An 18,763-nucleotide genomic window follows, 5' to 3' on the forward strand; every position below is an offset into this window, starting at 1 on the left:
TGGTAGACAGGGATGAGGAGGAAATGTAGGGCAGTGCCGAACTCTGGAGAGGACAGGTAGGTGGTAGACAGAGATGAGGAGATGTAGGGTGGTGCAGCACTCTGGAGAGGACAGGTAGGTGGTTAGCAAGTCTGGCAAATGCCAGAAGGGCCTGTCTGGTCATGGGCTGCCTTGTCTGCAATGTTATTAACAGAATTAGTGTTCTCAAGACACCCATACTGTCAAGAGTTGTGAAGGAGCACAAAGTTGCTGACTCCGTCACTTACCCCAGCAGGCCACCGGTATCATTAGAAATATTGGTCTTGTAGAAAATCTTCCTTTCCTCCATCCGGGGTAATATTAGTAATATGTCCCATCTGGTACTTGGGGACAGTGACAGCATGGGCCTGTGTGATTTCAAATGCCAGGGCTGAATTTCAGCCCCAGTCCGTACCTGGGTGGTAGACAGAGATAAAGTGATGTAGGGTGGTGCAGCACTGTGGAGAGGACGGGTAGGTGGTTGACAGAGATGAGGAGATGTAGGGCAGTGCAGCACTGTGGAGAGGACAAGTAGATGGTAGACAGAGATGAGGAGATGTAGGGCGGTGCAGCACCGTGGAGAGGACGGGTAGGTGGTAGACAGAGATGAGGAGGAGATGTAGGGAGGTGCAGCACTCTGGAGAGGACAGGTAGGTGGTAGACAGACATGAGGAGGAGATGTAGGGCGGTGCAGCACTGTGGAGAGGACAGGTAGGTAATAGACAGATGAGGAGGAGACATAGGGTGGTGCAGCACTGTGGAGAGGACAGGTAGATGGTAGACAGAGATGAGATGTAGAGCAGTGCAGCACTGTGGAGAGGACAGGTAGGTGGTAGACGGAAATGAGGAGTAGATGTAGGGCGGTGCAGCACTGTGGAGAGGATGGGTAGTTGATAGATGAGGAGATGTAAGGCAGTGAAGCACTGTGGAGAGGACGGGTAGGTGGTAGACAGAGATGAGGAGGAGATGTAGAGCGGTGCAGCACTGTGGAGAGGATAGTGAAGCCGCTGATGTCACCATAGATAGTGAGGCTGCTGATTTCATCGTAAATAGTGAGGCTGCTGATGTAACTGTGCAAAGTGAGGCTGCTGATGTCACCGTACATACTGAGGCCGCTGTTACCCAAAGTGAGGCCGCTGATGTCACCGTACATAGTGAGGCTGCTGATGTCACCGTACATAGTGAGGCCGCTGATGTCACCGTGCATAGTGAGGCCGCTGATGTCACCGTACATAGTGAGGCCGCTGATGTCACCGTACATAGTGAGGCCGCTGATGTCACCGTGCAGAGTGAGGCTGCTGATGTCACCATGCAGTGAGGCCGCTGATGTCACCGTACATAGTGAGGCCGCTGATGTCATCGTGCATAGTGAGGCCGCTGATGTCACTGTGCATAGTGAGGCCGCTGATGTCACCGTGCAGAGTGAGGCCGCTGATGTCACCGTGCATGGTGAGGCCGCTGATGTCACCGTACATAGTGAGGCCGCTGATGTCACCGTGCATGGTGAGGCCGCTGATGTCACCGTACATAGTGAGGCAGATGATGTCACCGTACATAGTGAGGCCGCTGATGTCACCGTACATAATGAGGTCGCTGATGTCACCATACATATTGAGGCCGCTGATGTCACCGTGCATAGTGAGGCCGCTGATGTCACCGTACATAGTGAGGCCGCTGATGTCACCTTACATAGTGAGGCCACTGATGTCACCGTGCAGAGTGGGGCTGCTGATGTCACCATGCATAGTGAGGCCGCTGATGTCACCGTACATAGTGAGGCCGCTGATGTCATCGTGCATAGTGAGGCCGCTGATGTCACCGTGCATAGTGAGGCCGCTGATGTCACCATGCAGAGTGAGGCTGCTGATGTCACCATGCATAGTGAGGCCGCTGATGTCACCGTACATAGTGAGGCCGTTGATGTCACCGTGCATAGTGAGGCCGCTGATGTCACCGTGCATAGTGAGGCCGCTGATGTCACCGTACATAGTGAGGCAGATGATGTCACCGTACATAGTGAGGCCGCTGATGTCACCGTACATAGTGAGGCCGCTGGTGTCACCATACATAGTGAGCCTGCTGATGTCACCGTGCAGAGTGAGGCTGCTGATGTCACCGTGCATAGTGAGGCCGCTGATGTCACCATACATAGTGAGGCCGCTGATGTCACCGTACATCATAGTGAGGCCGCTGACATCACCGTGCATAGTGAGGCCGCTGACGTCTCCGTGCATAGTGAGGTCGCTGATGTCACCGTACATAGTGAGGCCGCTGATGTCACCGTGCATAGTGAGGCCGCTGATGTCACCGTACATAGTGAGGCCACTGATGTCACCGTACATAGTGAGGCCGCTGATGTCACCGTACATAGTGAGGCCGCTGATGTCACCGTGCAGAGTGAGGCTGTTGATGTCACTGTGCATAGTGAGGCCGCTAATGTCACCGTACATAGTGAGGCCGCTGATGTCATCGTGCATAGTGAGGCCGCTGATGTCACCGTGCATAGTGAGGCCGCTGATGTCACCATGCATAGTGAGGCCGCTGATGTCACCGTGCAGAGTGAGGCCGCTGATGTCACCGTACATAGTGAGGCCGCCGATGTCACCGTACATAGTGAGGCCGCCGATGTCACCGTGCATAGTGAGGCCGCTGATGTCACCGTACATAGTGAGGCCGCTGGTGTCACCGTACATAGTGAGCCTGCTGCTGTCACCGTGCAGAGTGAGGCCGCTGATGTCACCGTGCATAGTGAGGCCGCTGATGTCACCGTACATAGTGAGGCCGCTGATGTCACCGTACATCATAGTGAGGCCGCTGACATCACCGTGCATAGTGAGGCCGCTGACGTCTCCGTGCATAGTGAGGTCGCTGATGTCACCGTACATAGTGAGGCCGCTGATGTCACCGTGCATAGTGAGGCCGCTGATGTCACCGTACATAGTGAGGCCGCTGATGTCACCGTACATAGTGAGGCCGCTGATGTCACCGTACATAGTGAGGCCGCTGATGTCACCGTGCAGAGTGAGGCCGCTGATGTCACCGTACATAGTGAGGCCGCTGATGTCATCGTGCATAGTGAGGCCGCTGATGTCACCATGCATAGTGAAGCCGCTGATATCACCGTGCATAGTGAGGCCGCTGATGTCACTGTGCAGAGTGAGGCCGCTGATGTCACCGTACATAGTGAGGCCGCCGATGTCACCGTGCATAGTGAGGCCGCTGATGTCACCGTGCATAGTGAGGCCGCTGATGTCACCGTGCATGGTGAGGCCGCTGATGTCACCGTACATAGTGAGGCAGGTGATGTCACCGTACATAGCGAGGCCGCTGGTGTCACCGTGCATAGCAGATGATGTCACCGTACATAGTGAGGCCGCTGATGTCACCGTATATAGCGAGGCCGTCGATGTCACCGTACATAGTGAGGCCGCTGATGTCACCGTGCAGAGTGAGGCCACTGATGTCACCGTACATAGTGAGGCCGCTGATGTCACCGTGCAGAGTGAGGCCGCTGATGTCACCGTGCATAGTGAGGCCGCTGATGTCACCGTGCAGAGTGAGGCTGCTGATGTCACCGTACATAGTGAGGCCGCTGATGTCACCGTGCAGAGTGAGGCCGCTGATGTCACCGTGCATAGTGAGGCCGCTGATGTCACCGTGCAGAGTGAGGCCGCTGATGTCACCGTACATAGTGAGGCCGCTGATGTCACCGTGCAGAGTGAGGCCGCTGATGTCACCGTACATAGTGAGGCCGCTGATGTCACCGTGCAGAGTGAGGCCGCTGATGTCACCGTGCATAGTGAGGCCGCTGATGTCACCGTGCAGAGTGAGGCTGCTGATGTCACCGTACTTAGTGAGGCCGCTGATGTCGCCGTACATATGAAGGCCGCTGATGTCACCGTGCAGACTGAGGCCGCTGATGTCGCCGTACATAGTGAGGCCGCTGATGTCACCGTACATAGTGAGGCCGCTGATGTCACCGTGCATAGTGAGGCCGCTGATGTCACCGTGCAGAGTGAGGCTGCTGATGTCACCGTACATAGTGAGGCCGCTGATGTCACCGTACATAGTGAGGCCGCTGATGTCACCGTGCAGAGTGAGGCTGCTGATGTCACCGTACTTAGTGAGGCCGCTGATGTCACCGTGCAGAGTGAGGCTGCTGATGTCACCGTACTTAGTGAGGCCGCTGATGTCGCCGTACATAGTGAGGCCGCTGATGTCACCGTACATAGTGAGGCCGCTGATGTCGCCGTACATAGTGAGGCCGCTGATGTCACCGTACATAGTGAGGCCGCTGATGTCACCGTACTTAGTGAGGCCGCTGATGTCACCGTACTTAGTGAGGCCGCTGACATCGCCGTATATAGTGAGGCCGCTGATGTCGCCGTACATAGTGAGGCCGCTGATGTCACCGTGCAGAGTGAGGCCGCTGATGTCGCCGTACATAGTGAGGCCGCTGATGTCACCGTACTTAGTGAGGCCGCTGATGTCACCGTGCAGAGTGAGGCCGCTGATGTCACCGTACATAGTGAGGCCGCGCTCACAGTCACTGCAGGTTCTGGGCATGAAAGTGGCCAAATCTCCGGATCTGAAATTGCCACTTTGATGTCCCTTTTTGTGCCAGTTTTATCATTTGCTGCTTTTCACTGTGTTCACACCAGGCTCCTCGCTGCAGTGGGTGTTATTCTGACTTTTTATTTTTGTATTAAACTTGTAAAAAAAATGATGAAAAAAAATGTAGAATAAGAAACCAACTTCAGCCTGGTCACACGTCGGTGTCTGTGGCCATTCCTGCGGTCACCATGGAGACAGGAGCAGGTGCTGACCCCACAGCTCGTATTTCTGGTCATTACTGCACAGGAGACACTTGTCGACGGCACTAGGACCCTGCTGATTCGTCAGTCACAAAGATGGCGACGGCCGCATTACGCCCTACGGTTGTCTCCGCCCACTACTGCAATAGTGATTGGACCATGAAACTGTCATTCATCAAACCTTAACCTGCTGTAACGAATGAACAGGTCGGAGAATGGAGAGAACAGTCGACGTCACAGTGGGCGGAGCTTAAAAAGTCGCAGGAGGAGAAGGTAAAGAGCGCAGCATGTGAGACGTGGGGGCTATATATATATATATATATATATATATATATATATATATATATATATATATATATATATATATCTCTAGGACTGTGACGTAGGGGGCATATATCTCTAGGGCTGTGACGTGGGGGTATATATCTCTAGGGCTGTGACGTGGGGGGCATATATCTCTAGGGCTGTGACGTGGGGGGCATATATCTCTAGGGCTGTGACGTGGGGGGCATATATCTCTAGGGCTGTGACGTGGGGGGCATATATCTCTAGGGCTGTGACGTGGGGGGCATATATCTCTAGGGCTGTGACGTGGGGGGCATATATCTCTAGGGCTGTGACGTGGGGGGCATATATCTCTAGGGCTGTGACGTGGGGGGCATATATCTCTAGGGCTGTGACGTGGGGGGCATATATCTCTAGGGCTGTGACGTGGGGGGCATATATCTCTAGGGCTGTGACGTGGGGGGCATATATCTCTAGGGCTGTGACGTGGGGGGCATATATCTCTAGGGCTGTGACGTGGGGGGCATATATCTCTAGGGCTGTGACGTGGGGGGCATATATCTCTAGGGCTGTGACGTGGGGGGCATATATCTCTAGGGCTGTGACGTGGGGGGCATATATCTCTAGGGCTGTGACGTGGGGGGCATATATCTCTAGGGCTGTGACGTGGGGGGCATATATCTCTAGGGCTGTGACGTGGGGGGCATATATCTCTAGGGCTGTGACGTGGGGGGCATATATCTCTAGGGCTGTGACGTGGGGGGCATATATCTCTAGGGCTGTGACGTGGGGGGCATATATCTCTAGGGCTGTGACGTGGGGGGCATATATCTCTAGGGCTGTGACGTGGGGGGCATATATCTCTAGGGCTGTGACGTGGGGGGCATATATCTCTAGGGCTGTGACGTGGGGGGCATATATCTCTAGGGCTGTGACGTGGGGGGCATATATCTCTAGGGCTGTGACGTGGGGGGCATATATCTCTAGGGCTGTGACGTGGGGGGCATATATCTCTAGGGCTGTGACGTGGGGGGCATATATCTCTAGGGCTGTGACGTGGGGGGCATATATCTCTAGGGCTGTGACGTGGGGGGCATATATCTCTAGGGCTGTGACGTGGGGGGCATATATCTCTAGGGCTGTGACGTGGGGGGCATATATCTCTAGGGCTGTGACGTGGGGGGCATATATCTCTAGGGCTGTGACGTGGGGGGCATATATCTCTAGGGCTGTGACGTGGGGGGCATATATCTCTAGGGCTGTGACGTGGGGGGCATATATCTCTAGGGCTGTGACGTGGGGGGCATATATCTCTAGGGCTGTGACGTGGGGGGCATATATCTCTAGGGCTGTGACGTGGGGGGCATATATCTCTAGGGCTGTGACGTGGGGGGCATATATCTCTAGGGCTGTGACGTGGGGGGCATATATCTCTAGGGCTGTGACGTGGGGGGCATATATCTCTAGGGCTGTGACGTGGGGGGCATATATCTCTAGGGCTGTGACGTGGGGGGCATATATCTCTAGGGCTGTGACGTGGGGGGCATATATCTCTAGGGCTGTGACGTGGGGGGCATATATCTCTAGGGCTGTGACGTGGGGGGCATATATCTCTAGGGCTGTGACGTGGGGGGCATATATCTCTAGGGCTGTGACGTGGGGGGCATATATCTCTAGGGCTGTGACGTGGGGGGCATATATCTCTAGGGCTGTGACGTGGGGGGCATATATCTCTAGGGCTGTGACGTGGGGGGCATATATCTCTAGGGCTGTGACGTGGGGGGCATATATCTCTAGGGCTGTGACGTGGGGGGCATATATCTCTAGGGCTGTGACGTGGGGGGCATATATCTCTAGGGCTGTGACGTGGGGGGCATATATCTCTAGGGCTGTGACGTGGGGGGCATATATCTCTAGGGCTGTGACGTGGGGGGCATATATCTCTAGGGCTGTGACGTGGGGGGCATATATCTCTAGGGCTGTGACGTGGGGGGCATATATCTCTAGGGCTGTGACGTGGGGGGCATATATCTCTAGGGCTGTGACGTGGGGGCTATATATCTCTAGGGCTGGGCTATATGATGTTTATTCCTCTCCGGCAGGCGTGGGGTTAAGCCTACAATCTCGGTTGTTGGAGGCTAAGACATAATAACATGTGATTGTTCATAATATTTATAGTGGAAACATCAGGAGAACCTGACTGCCCGCACCGTGTCACCCCTAGAGCAGCGCTCACTGCTCTGCTGAAATACTCTGTCTTGAGCTTCCATATTATACCCTGTACAAGTGACATAGATTTGGTTGCAGCTCTGGAGGTGATTGGAGACATGAGGCCGGTGACGCATCCTCTGCCCTGAGTGCTATTGATTGCCCAAACTGAGTGGTCTGGGTGGACAGCATTGATGTCTGTGTATTTTGTGCCGCCCTTCCTCCATGTGCTTTTTACCTCTGACGCCCGTCGACCCGCTGCTCTCTCTGCTCGCTCTCCTCTCCCGTCTCTGCCCTCTCTTTCCGCCATCCGTAAACACGCTGCCCACTCCTCCCGCTGTCCTCTCCGTTGCCTGTTGGTTCACTACCCTCTCCACCGCTGTCCTCTCTGCTGTTACCCTCTCTGCCACCTGTTTGCCCGCCGCCCGTCAGGCCGCTCTCCTTTCCAGCCACAGCCCTCTATCTCCGTCATCCCGCTGCCCTCTCCGCCACTGTCCTCTCTGCTGATGCCGCCCGTCAGCCTGCAGCCGTCTCCGTCGTCCTCTCTGCCACCTGTCGGCCCACTGCCTTCTCCACCGTTGCTCCCTACCTTCTCTGCCGCCCTCTTCGCTGCCCCCTGCCCTCTCCGGCGCCCTCTTCGCTGCCCCCTGCCCTCTCTGCCGCCCTCTTCACAGCCCCTTGTCTTCTCTGCCGCCCTCTCCGCCGCCCCCTGGCTTCTCTGCCGCCCTCTCCGCCGCCCCCTGGCTTCTCTGCCGCCCTCTCCGCCGCCCCCTGGCTTCTCTGCCGCCCTCTCCGCCGCCCCCTGGCTTCTCTGCCGCCCTCTCCGCCGCCCCCTGGCTTCTCTGCCGCCCTCTCCGCCGCCCCCTGGCTTCTCTGCCGCCCTCTCCGCCGCCCCCTGGCTTCTCTGCCGCCCTCTCCGCCGCCCCCTGGCTTCTCTGCCGCCCTCTCTGCCGCCCCCTGGCTTCTCTGCCGCCCTCTCCGCCGCCCCCTGGCTTCTCTGCCGCCCTCTCCGCCGCCCCCTGGCTTCTCTGCCGCCCTCTCCGCCGCCCCCTGGCTTCTCTGCCGCCCTCTCCGCCGCCCCCTGGCTTCTGTGCCGCCCTCTCCGCCGCCCCCTGGCTTCTGTGCCGCCCTCTCCGCCGCCCCTTGGCTTCTCTGCCGCCCTCTCCGCCGCCCCCTTTCCTCTCTGCCGCCCCCTTTCCTCTCTGCCGCCCCCTGGCTTCTCTGCCGCCCCCTTTCCTCTCTGCCGCCCCCTCGCTTCTCTGCCACCCCCTTTCCTCTCTGCCGCCCCCTTTCCTCTCTGCCGCCCCCTTTCCTCTCTGCCGCCCCCTTTCCTCTCTGCCGCCCCACTCTCCCCTTTGCTCACGGCTGTGTCTTGTATTTCACAGAGTCTTCGGTGATGGGGAATGTGGAGAGCAGCGGTTACCAGAGACGAACATCGCGGGTGCCCCCAGAGGAGCGGGCACAGATAGAGAAGAGCTTTGACAATTTGTCAAGAAACCCGAGCAAGAAATGTGTGGGACTGACGACGTTCCAGGTGAGACGCGCCCTTCTCTGAGGGTCTGCGGTGCATGCACAGCTGCCACTGTTCCCTGTTATCAGCCAGTGGAGGCTGCAGACAGGTGAGCAATGTGGTAAAGATTTATTCTGGGAGTGATTGATACGTGACCTTGGTCTCTGCTTGCTGTTGATGAATGGAAACCTTAAGGTACCTTCACATTAAGCGACGCTGCAGCGATAGCGACAACGATGCCGATCGCTGCAGCGTCGCTGTTTATTCGCTGTGCGGTCGTTGGGGAGCTGTCACACAGACCGCTCTCCAGGTAACCAGGGTAAACATCGGGTTACTAAGCGCAGGGCCGCGCTTAGTAACCCGATGTTTAACCTGGTTACCAGCGTAAAATGTAAAAAAAACAAACCGTACATACTTACATTCGCGTCCCCCGGCGTCCGCTTCCTGCACTGACTGAGTGCCGGCCCTAATAGCAGAGCGGTGACGTCACCGCTGTGCTGTACTTTCACTTTCACTTTACGGCGCTCAGTCAGTGTGGGAAGCGGACGCCGGGGGACGCGAAGGTGAGTATGTACGGTTTGTTTTTTTTACATTTTACACTGGTAACCAGGGTAAACATCGGGTTACTAAGCGCGGCCCTGCGTTTACCCTGGTTACCACTGTAAAACATCGCTGGTATCGTTGCTTTTGGTGTCAAACACAACGATACACGCCGGTCTGACGACCAAATAAAGTTCTGGACTTTGTTCAACGACCAGCGATATCACAGCAGGATCCTGATCGCTGCTGCGTGTCAAACTAAACGATATCGCTAGCGAGGATGCTGCAACGTCACGGATCGCTAGCGATATCGTTTAGTGTGAAGGTACCTTTAGTGTTAACAGCTGGCGCCCTGCAGAGCATTGCCGGATACAATGTCACGGACCCTCAGCTGTGAGAAGTAGTTTTCAGATTCTGGATATAAGGGTTTCTATTCACTGACAGCAAGAAACCAGAGAAACAATCCCCAGAGTGCAGCGATCCGGCCGTAACCTCAGGACATGGGGGGCTGTCCACCTGTCAGTGACGTCAGCCCCCCGCTGTAGTTTGGCGGTGGGATCATGTGCTGCTGCTGCGACTCATCATTATTACATGGCTGTTGTACTACTGCCCCCATCCTCTGCTTCTTCCTCCAGGACTCTCTTGCTTCCGCGCTCCCGGCCTCTATGTCTCAGCGCATATTCCACGGGATGCAGAGTGTGAACGTCAGTGGTGCCCCCGCAGCCCCGGAGGTGACCCGTGAACAGCACGCCGTGTTCATCATTGAGCTCCTGCGCGGGACGGCCGAGGAGAAGAGCATGCTCATAGCACCGATGATCGGGGCTGACAACAGCGGGAAAGTAACGGGCCCGCGAGTGCAGCAGGTGAATGTGCACTGTCCTAATGATCGGGGGAGGGGTGCACGCTTCGTGTGTTTCACCGGATGTCGGCGAGTCTCATCTACGACTTCTCTTTTCTTCCAGTTTCTGGAGGATGTGATCGGCGCAGCGGTCCACGTCCTACATCAGCAGAACGCGCTCTCCGGATGGAGCCTGGAAAATACGCGGGACTGTGATGCTGGGGTCCGCACGCTGGCAACGCAGCTGATGTCACAGTTACAGGAGCCCAGCGGTAATGAGCCTAGAGGGCAAAGGTTTAATTATACCTGAGAAACATGAGAGCCGCGACACGTTATCCACCCAGGTCATGTGACGTCTCGGATATTGCCCCCCCGCTGTGTATGTAGGAAGGTCGGGGACGTCTCCTGCACTGGATTACGCTGTCCTGAGTAGGGAGGGGGTGCCAGATCCTATACCGGGCTGGTGGAACTCCCCCGGCCATACTGCAAAATCAGGGGGCCCCAGGGGCTGAGACCACACAAAAATGGATGGAGGGTAGGACATTACTGCAGTGGCGCTGACCCCGGCTGTCGCCCTCGGTGCCTTCATGGCGCTGACAGTGGCTGTCGCCCTCTGTGCCCTCATGGCACTGACCCTGGCTGGTGCCCTTGTGGTGCTGACCCCGGCTGTCGCCCTCGGTGCCTTCGTGGCGCTGACAGTGGCTGTCGCCCTCTGTGCCCTCGTGGCACTGACCCTGGCTGGTGCCCTTGTGGCGCTGACCCCGGCTGTCTCCCTCGGTGCCCTTCGTGGTGCTGACCCCGGCTGTCGCCCTCGGTGCCCTCGTGGCGCTGACCCCGGCTGTCGCCCTCGTTGCCCTCGTGGCGCTGACCCCGGCTGTCTCCCTCGGTGCCCTTGTGGCGCTGTCGCCCTTGTGGCGCTGACCCCGGCTGTCGCCCTCGTGGCGCTGACCCCGGCTGTCGCCCTCGGTGCCCTCGTGGCGCTGACCCCGGCTGTCGCCCTCGGTGCCCTCGTGGCGCTGACCCCGGCTGTCGCCCTCGGTGCCCTCGTGGCGCTGACCCCGGCTGTCGCCCTCGGTGCCCTCGTGGCGCTGACCCCGGCTGTCGCCCTCGGTGCCCTCGTGGCGCTGACCCCGGCTGTCGCCCTCGGTGCCCGCGCGGCGCTGACCCCGGCTGTCGCCCGCGCGGCGCTGACCCCGGCTGTCGCCCGCGCGGCGCTGACCCTAGCTGTCGCCCTCTTGTTGCAGGTGGGCCCCCGCTGGTCAGTGCAGAGCTTTCCTCCTCCTTCTCCAGGGCGGCCATTGAGGACTGGCTCTACAAGGTCCCCATGGTCTCTGCGCTTCTGAGAGTGGTCGTGACGTTGGGTTTCTCTGTCCTGCGGCAGAGCGGAGATGTCGGCTGCCTGGTGCCGCGCTGCCGCCGGGGGAAGGCGCTGTCCTTCGTCAGCCTCCTGGACCTGCCTGCCATCATGTACCTGAACGCACACCTGCCCTCTGATATGCAGTACAAATGGCGGCTGCTCTTCTCCACCAGGGTCCACGGTGAGAGCTTCTCCCAGCTGTGTGGCCACGTGGTGGACCAGGGACCCAGCCTGCTGGTGCTGAGGGACGCCGGCGGATTCATCTTCGGGGGATTCGCAGCACAGAACTGGGAGGTGAAGCCGCAGTTTCGGGGTTAGTCCGGGGAGGTGGTGTACCTCCATCACAAATCTCTGCTTGCTGTCAGTGAATATATTAGAAGCAAAACCTCCCAGACTGTTACACGGCAGATCTGTGAATACACCGACACGTGGCACCGAGCCCCCCCTCTGACACGTGGCACCGAGCCCCCCCTCTGACACGTGGCACCGAGCCCCCCCTCTGACACGTGGCACCGAGCCCCCCCCTCTGACACGTGGCACCGAGCCCCCCCTCTGACACGTGGCACCGAGCCCCCCCTCTGACACGTGGCACCGAGCCCCCCCTCTGACACGTGGCACCGAGCCCCCCCTCTGACACGTGGCACCGAGCCCCCCCCTCTGACACGTGGCACCGAGCCCCCCCCTCTGACACGTGGCACCGAGCCCCCCCCTCTGACACGTGGCACCGAGCCCCCCCCTCTGACACGTGGCACCGAGCCCCCCCCTCTGACACGTGGCACCGAGCCCCCCCTCTGACACGTGGCACCGAGCCCCCCCCTCTGACACGTGGCACCGAGCCCCCCCTCTGACACGTGGCACCGAGCCCCCCCTCTGACACGTGGCACCGAGCCCCCCCTCTGACACGTGGCACCGAGCCCCCCCTCTGACACGTGGCACCGAGCCCCCCCTCTGACACGTGGCACCGAGCCCCCCCTCTGACACGTGGCACCGAGCCCCCCCTCTGACACGTGGCACCGAGCCCCCCCTCTGACACGTGGCACCGAGCCCCCCCTCTGACACGTGGCACCGAGCCCCCCCTCTGACACGTGGCACCGAGCCCCCCCTCTGACACGTGGCACCGAGCCCCCCCTCTGACACGTGGCACCGAGCCCCCCCTCTGACACGTGGCACCGAGCCCCCCCTCTGACACGTGGCACCGAGCCCCCCCTCTGACACGTGGCACCGAGCCCCCCCTCTGACACGTGGCACCGAGCCCCCCCTCTGACACGTGGCACCGAGCCCCCCCTCTGACACGTGGCACCGAGCCCCCCCTCTGACACGTGGCACCGAGCCCCCCCTCTGACACGTGGCACCGAGCCCCCCCTCTGACACGTGGCACCGAGCCCCCCCTCTGACACGTGGCACCGAGCCCCCCCTCTGACACGTGGCACCGAGCCCCCCCTCTGACACGTGGCACCGAGCCCCCCCTCTGACACGTGGCACCGAGCCCCCCCTCTGACACGTGGCACCGAGCCCCCCCTCTGACACGTGGCACCGAGCCCCCCCTCTGACACGTGGCACCGAGCCCCCCCTCTGACACGTGGCACCGAGCCCCCCCTCTGACACGTGGCACCGAGCCCCCCCTCTGACACGTGGCACCGAGCCCCCCCTCTGACACGTGGCACCGAGCCCCCCCTCTGACACGTGGCACCGAGCCCCCCCTCTGACACGTGGCACCGAGCCCCCCCTCTGACACGTGGCACCGAGCCCCCCCTCTGACACGTGGCACCGAGCCCCCCCTCTGACACGTGGCACCGAGCCCCCCCTCTGACACGTGGCACCGAGCCCCCCCCTCTGACACGTGGCACCGAGCCCCCCCCTACCCCGACACAGTGATTTTAATATTTGAGGAATAATAGCAGAAGCCCAGTAGCGGTTCCTCGTACCGTCATCCATGTCCCTTCTCTAGTGTGAATGTCGGGGAGACGGCTGTGCTGCAGTCACTCTGTGCTGCTGTGACGTGCCCTTGCTTTGTGGTGTCTTGTCCTCAGGTGACAGCAGATGCTTCCTCTTCACCGTGTCTCCGCATTTGGACATCTTCACGTACACCGGATACAACGACCACTACATGTACCTGAACCACAGCCAGCAGACCATGCCCAACGGACTGGTGAGCGCCCGCCGGGGGATATGTGCCCACCACGCTTGGATGGGGGCTTATAATTAATGAGGCGACAAGGGTTAAATCTCATCCTGACCCCCCCACGTCCACAGGCTGCAGTTAACTGTGTTTGCCACAAGATGGCAGCAGAGAAGCACTGGAGAATATAGTGCCCCTCCATTGGATGTGTGGGGGGCCTGGTGGGTGTGATGACCTCCTGTATTGGTAACCCGCCCCCCTTTGTTCCTCAGGGTATGGGGGGGCAGCACGACTATTTTGGACTTTGGATCGACAGTAATTTTGGAAAAGGCCACAGCAAAGCGAAGCCGCGATGTACGACGTATAACAGCCCACAGCTGTCCTCCACTGAGAACTTCTGTATAGACGCCATGGAGGTGTGGGGGCTGGGCGAGCTGTCCGAGGAGCTGCAGGTGGGTGACCTACACAGAGCGCGCGGAGGGGAATAACCGTCCTGGTGTGTGCCGCACCCCCATCTTTGTATGTACTGCACCCCAAGTCACCCCCCATTTTCCTTCTCTGTATGTACCACATCCACCTGTCCCTGTGTGTACCGCATCCCCCCGTCTCTATGTAGCGCATCCCCCGTCCTTGTGTGTACCGCATCCCTCGTCTCTATGTACCGCACCCCCGTCTCTCTATGTACCGCACCCCCCATCTTTCTATGTACTGCACCCCCATCTCTGTATATACCATATGTACCGAACCCCCATCTCTGTGTGTACCATATGTACCGCACTCCACATTCAGTATATTCTAATCCTTATGTCTTTCGCTTGCTCGCCCAGATCTCGCTGCCTCTGTGCAGCATTGTGTTTTGCGGTTGGGGTCTGAGATGTGGCTGAGGCGGGGTCTGAGATGGGGCTGAGGCGGGGTCTGAGATGGGGCTGAGGCGGGGTCTGAGATGGGGCTGAGGCGGGGTCTGAGATGTGGCTGAGGCGGGGTCTGAGATGTGGCTGAGGCGGGGTCTGAGGCGGGGACTGAGATGTGATGAGGCGCGGGCGGGGACTGAGATGTGATGAGGCGCGGGCTGAGATGTGTGATATTTTCCTGTGTGCAGTCCCATGTAACAGTCGTCACGCCTCTCTCCGGCCTCTTCCCTTCTCTCTACATTTCTGTCCAGATTAAGAACAAGAAGAGCATCCTGGACGCCGACCCCGAGGCGAAGGCGCTGCTGGAGATGATGGGACGGATGCGGCAGAGCGAAGGACTGAGAGATAAAGAGGATGATGAAACGTAGGAGGAGCGGCCGGGAGGCCAGAGGTGGTCGGCACAAAGCGCTGACTGAGGATGATGAGTGTTACACGTCTGCCTCATCCACCATTGTTGTTACTGCTCATAACTCAGCTGTGGGTCTGCAGCTACCTGTAATCACCACAAGATGGCAGCAGATTCATGCAAGATAAAGGCACCAAGGCCTCGTCCTCTGCTTGCTGTGGGTCCGCACTGCCATCCCATCTCTGCTGTGGGTCCGCACTGCCGTCCCATCCCCCCTCTGCTGTGGGTCCGCACTGCCGTCCCATCCCCCCCTCTGCTGTGGGCCCCGCACTGCCGTCCCATCCCCCCCTCTGCTGTGGGCCCCGCACTGCCGTCCCATCCCCCCTCTGCTGTGGGTCCGCACTGCCGTCCCATCCCCCCTCTGCTGTGGGTCCGCACTGCCGTCCCATCCCCCCTCTGCTGTGGGCCCCGCACTGCCGTCCTATCCGTCCCATCCCCCCTCTGCTGTGGGCCCCGCACTGCCGTCCCATCCCCCCTCTGCTGTGGGCCCCGCACTGCCGTCCCATCCCCCCTCTGCTGTGGGCCCCCGCCCAGTGCTCCAGCACCGTCCTCTCCTACCTGCCCGGTGTCAGATTTGATGACATTTTTCGTCGACGTTCTGGGGCTGACGCTTCAGACGAGGCTGAAGTTGGTTTCTTATTCGTTCAGTTTCTTATTCGGCAATTTTTTCTTTTCTGTTTTTTATAGGTTTAACAACAAAAAATAATCATCACAATAATAAAACACAATGCAGTGAGGAGCCCTGATGTGAATACGCTTAAAAACGGCTACAAAAACAATAAAACTGGCACAAAAATGGGCATCAAAGTGGGCACCAAAGAGCGCTGAAGAAAGGGTTAAATGCCTTTGGGCCACAGATCTCACACTGCAGACATATAGAACAGGGTGCCCCATATCCAAACCAGTTATTTCCAGCCTGGCCCAAATGGGTTCTGGGCATCAGAACTGGCATCAAAGTGGGCAAACAGCCCATTTTCACAGATTTGAATAAGTAACTGATGTTTTTAAGAAGTTAAATACCTTTGGGCCACTTATACGAAACTTAAAATTCACAGACAGTGATGCCCTGCATCAAACCCAGTTCCCATCAGCCTGGCCCAAATGGGTTCTGGGCACCAGAACTGGCATCAAAGTGGGCAAACAGCCCATTTTCACAGATTTGAATAAGTAACTGATGTTTTTAAGGGGTTAAATGCCTTTGGGCCACTGACGCGACACTTAAAATTCACAGACAGTGATGTCCTGCATCAAACCCAGGTCCCATCAGCCTGGCCCAAATGGGTTCTGGGCACCAGAACTGGCATCAAAATGGGCAAACAGCCCATTTTCACAGATTTGAATAAGTAACTGATGTTTTTAACGGGTTAAATGCCTTTGTGTCAATGATACCACAGTGCATATATATAAAACAGGGAGCCCCACATCAAAAACAGGTCTCTTCAGCCCGGCCCAAATGGGTTCTGGGCATCAGAACTGGCATCAAAGTGGGCAAACAGCCCATTTTCACGGATTTGAATAAGTAACTGATGTTTTTAAGGGGTTAAATGCCTTTGGTCCACTGATACCACAGTGCATACATATAGAACAGGGAGCCCCACATCAAAAACAGTTCTCTTCAGCCTGGCCCAAATGGGTTCTGGGCATCAGAACTCGCATCAAAGTGGGCAAACTGCCCATTTTCGCAGATTTGAAAAAGTAACTGATGTTTTTAAGGGGTTAAATGCCTTTGGGCCACTGATACGACACTTAAAATACACACAAAGTGATGCCCTGCATCAAACCCAGGTCCCTTCAGCCTGGCCCGAATGTTTTCTGGGAATCAGAACTGGCATCAAATTAGGCAAACAGACCATTTTCACAGATTTGAATAAGTAACTGATGTTTTAAAGGGGTTAAATGCCTTTGGGCCACTGATCTGACACTTAAAATACACAGAAAGTGATGCCCTGCATCAAACCCAGGTCCCGCCAGCCTGGCCCAAATGGGTTCTGGGCACCAGAACTGGAATCAAAGTGGGAAAACAGCCCTTTTTCACAGATTTGAATAAGTAACTGATGTTTTTAAGGGGTTAAATGCCTTTGGTCCACTGATACCACAGTGCATACATATAGAACAGGGAGCCCCACATCAAAAACAGTTCTCTTCAGCCTGGTCCAAATGGGTTCTGGGCATCAGAACTGGCATCAAAGTGGGCAAACTGCCCATTTTGGCAGATTTGAATAAGTAACTGGTGTTTTTAAGGGGTTAAATTCCTTTGTGCCACTGATACCAGAGTGCATACATATAGAACAGGGAGCCCCACAATAAAACCAGGTCTCTTCAGCCTGGCCCAAATTAGTTCTGAGCACCACAACTGGCATCAAAGTGGGCAACAGCCCATTCTTGCAGATTTGAATAAGTGATGTTTTTAAGGGGTTAAATGGCTTTGGGCCACTGATCTGACACTTAAAATACACAAATAGTGATGCCCTGCATCAAACCCAGGTCCCTCCAGCCTAGCCCAAATGGGTTCTGGACACCAGAATTGGCATCAAAGTGGGCAAATATAGTGGGTTGGTGTCGGGAATGCCTTGGTTACAGCATCAAAACCCTGTTATTAACTGGGTTACTGAGGAAATTGTTCAATGGTCCTTATCTAAGTCCTTGAAGTGTGTATCTGTGTTGTCTGTCGGTCTGGAAGCTATTCCGGAGTATCTGAAGGTCTTTGAAGACGTGTTCTCTGAAAGCGAGGCTGAGGTTCTACCGCCACATCCATCTTTTAATTGTGCCATCAATTTATTCTGTCTTGTCCTGAGCGGCTGGCCATGAAGGAGTATATTGCCGAGAGTCTTCGTAAGGGGCATATCCGCCCTTATGTTTCTCCTGTGGCAGCTGGCTTTTTCTTTGTAAAGAAAAAAGATGGTGGTTTGAGTCCTTGCCTCGACTTTCGGGAACTCAGCAAAATCACTGTGAGAAACACTTACCCACTTCCTCTCATTCCTGACTTGTGTAACCAGTTGTCTGGGGCCAAATGATTTTCAAAGTTGGATTTGTGGGGAGCCTATAATTGGATAAGTGTTTGAGAGGGAGACGAGTGGAAGACGGCGTTTCTCACGTGAGAAGTTCTTTTTGAGAATCTTTTTACGTCCTTCGGGCTAACAAACACCCCTGGCCATTTTTCAAAATTTTATTAATATTGTGTTTGCTGATCTGATCGGTCACTTTGCGATTATTTACCTTGACGACATCTTGGTTTACTCCCCTGACAGTGAAACCCATTTTCACTATTCGCGTACTGTCCTTCATAGACTCAGGGAAAAACTACTTTTTTCAAAATTTGAAATGTTAATTTTTTGTACAGGAGTTATCATTTTTGGGTTTGATTGTTTCCAATGAGGGGTTTCACATGGATCCCAAGAAGGTGCAGGCTATTAGTGATTGGGTTCAGCCCCGTGACTTGAAGGGTTTGCAACTAGTGATGAGTGAGTATACTCGTTACTTGGGTTTTCCCGAGCACACTCGGGTGGTCTCCAAGTATTTATGTCTGATCAGAGATTTAGTTTTCCTTGCCGCAGCTGCATGATTTACAGCTACTAGACAGCTTGATTACATGTGGGGATTCCCTGGCAACCAGGCAACCCCCACATGTACTCAGGCTGGCTAGCAGCCATACATTATGCAGCTGCATCAACAAAAACTAAATCTCTGAGCAGTCACAAATACTCGGGAGACCACCCGAGCGTGCTCGGGAAAGCCCGAGCAACGAGTATACTCGCTC

At 56.7% G+C, this 18,763-nt stretch overlaps 1 protein-coding gene across 2 annotated transcripts; it reads left to right on the top strand.

Annotated features, from left to right (window-relative positions):
- Positions 1–4,953: 4,953 nt before the first annotated feature.
- Positions 4,954–15,745, top strand: MEAK7 (MTOR associated protein MEAK7). 2 transcript variants are annotated; one of them, XM_077288880.1, is made up of 8 exons: positions 4,954–5,105; positions 8,711–8,859; positions 10,011–10,238; positions 10,338–10,485; positions 11,458–11,883; positions 13,601–13,719; positions 13,962–14,141; positions 14,852–15,745. In XM_077288880.1, the coding sequence occupies exons 2-8, from the start codon at positions 8,722–8,724 to the stop codon at positions 14,966–14,968; spliced, it is 1,356 nt and encodes a 451-aa protein (XP_077144995.1). In that variant the 5' UTR covers positions 4,954–5,105; positions 8,711–8,721; the 3' UTR covers positions 14,969–15,745. The 2 variants fall into 2 exon arrangements, with proteins under 2 accessions (XP_077144995.1, XP_077144996.1); XM_077288881.1 differs by having other exon boundaries at positions 5,099–5,121.
- Positions 15,746–18,763: the final 3,018 nt, after the last annotated feature.

This window comes from Ranitomeya variabilis, chromosome 2 (genome assembly GCF_051348905.1).
Source record: "Ranitomeya variabilis isolate aRanVar5 chromosome 2, aRanVar5.hap1, whole genome shotgun sequence".
Classification (NCBI taxonomy): domain Eukaryota; kingdom Metazoa; phylum Chordata; class Amphibia; order Anura; family Dendrobatidae; genus Ranitomeya; species Ranitomeya variabilis.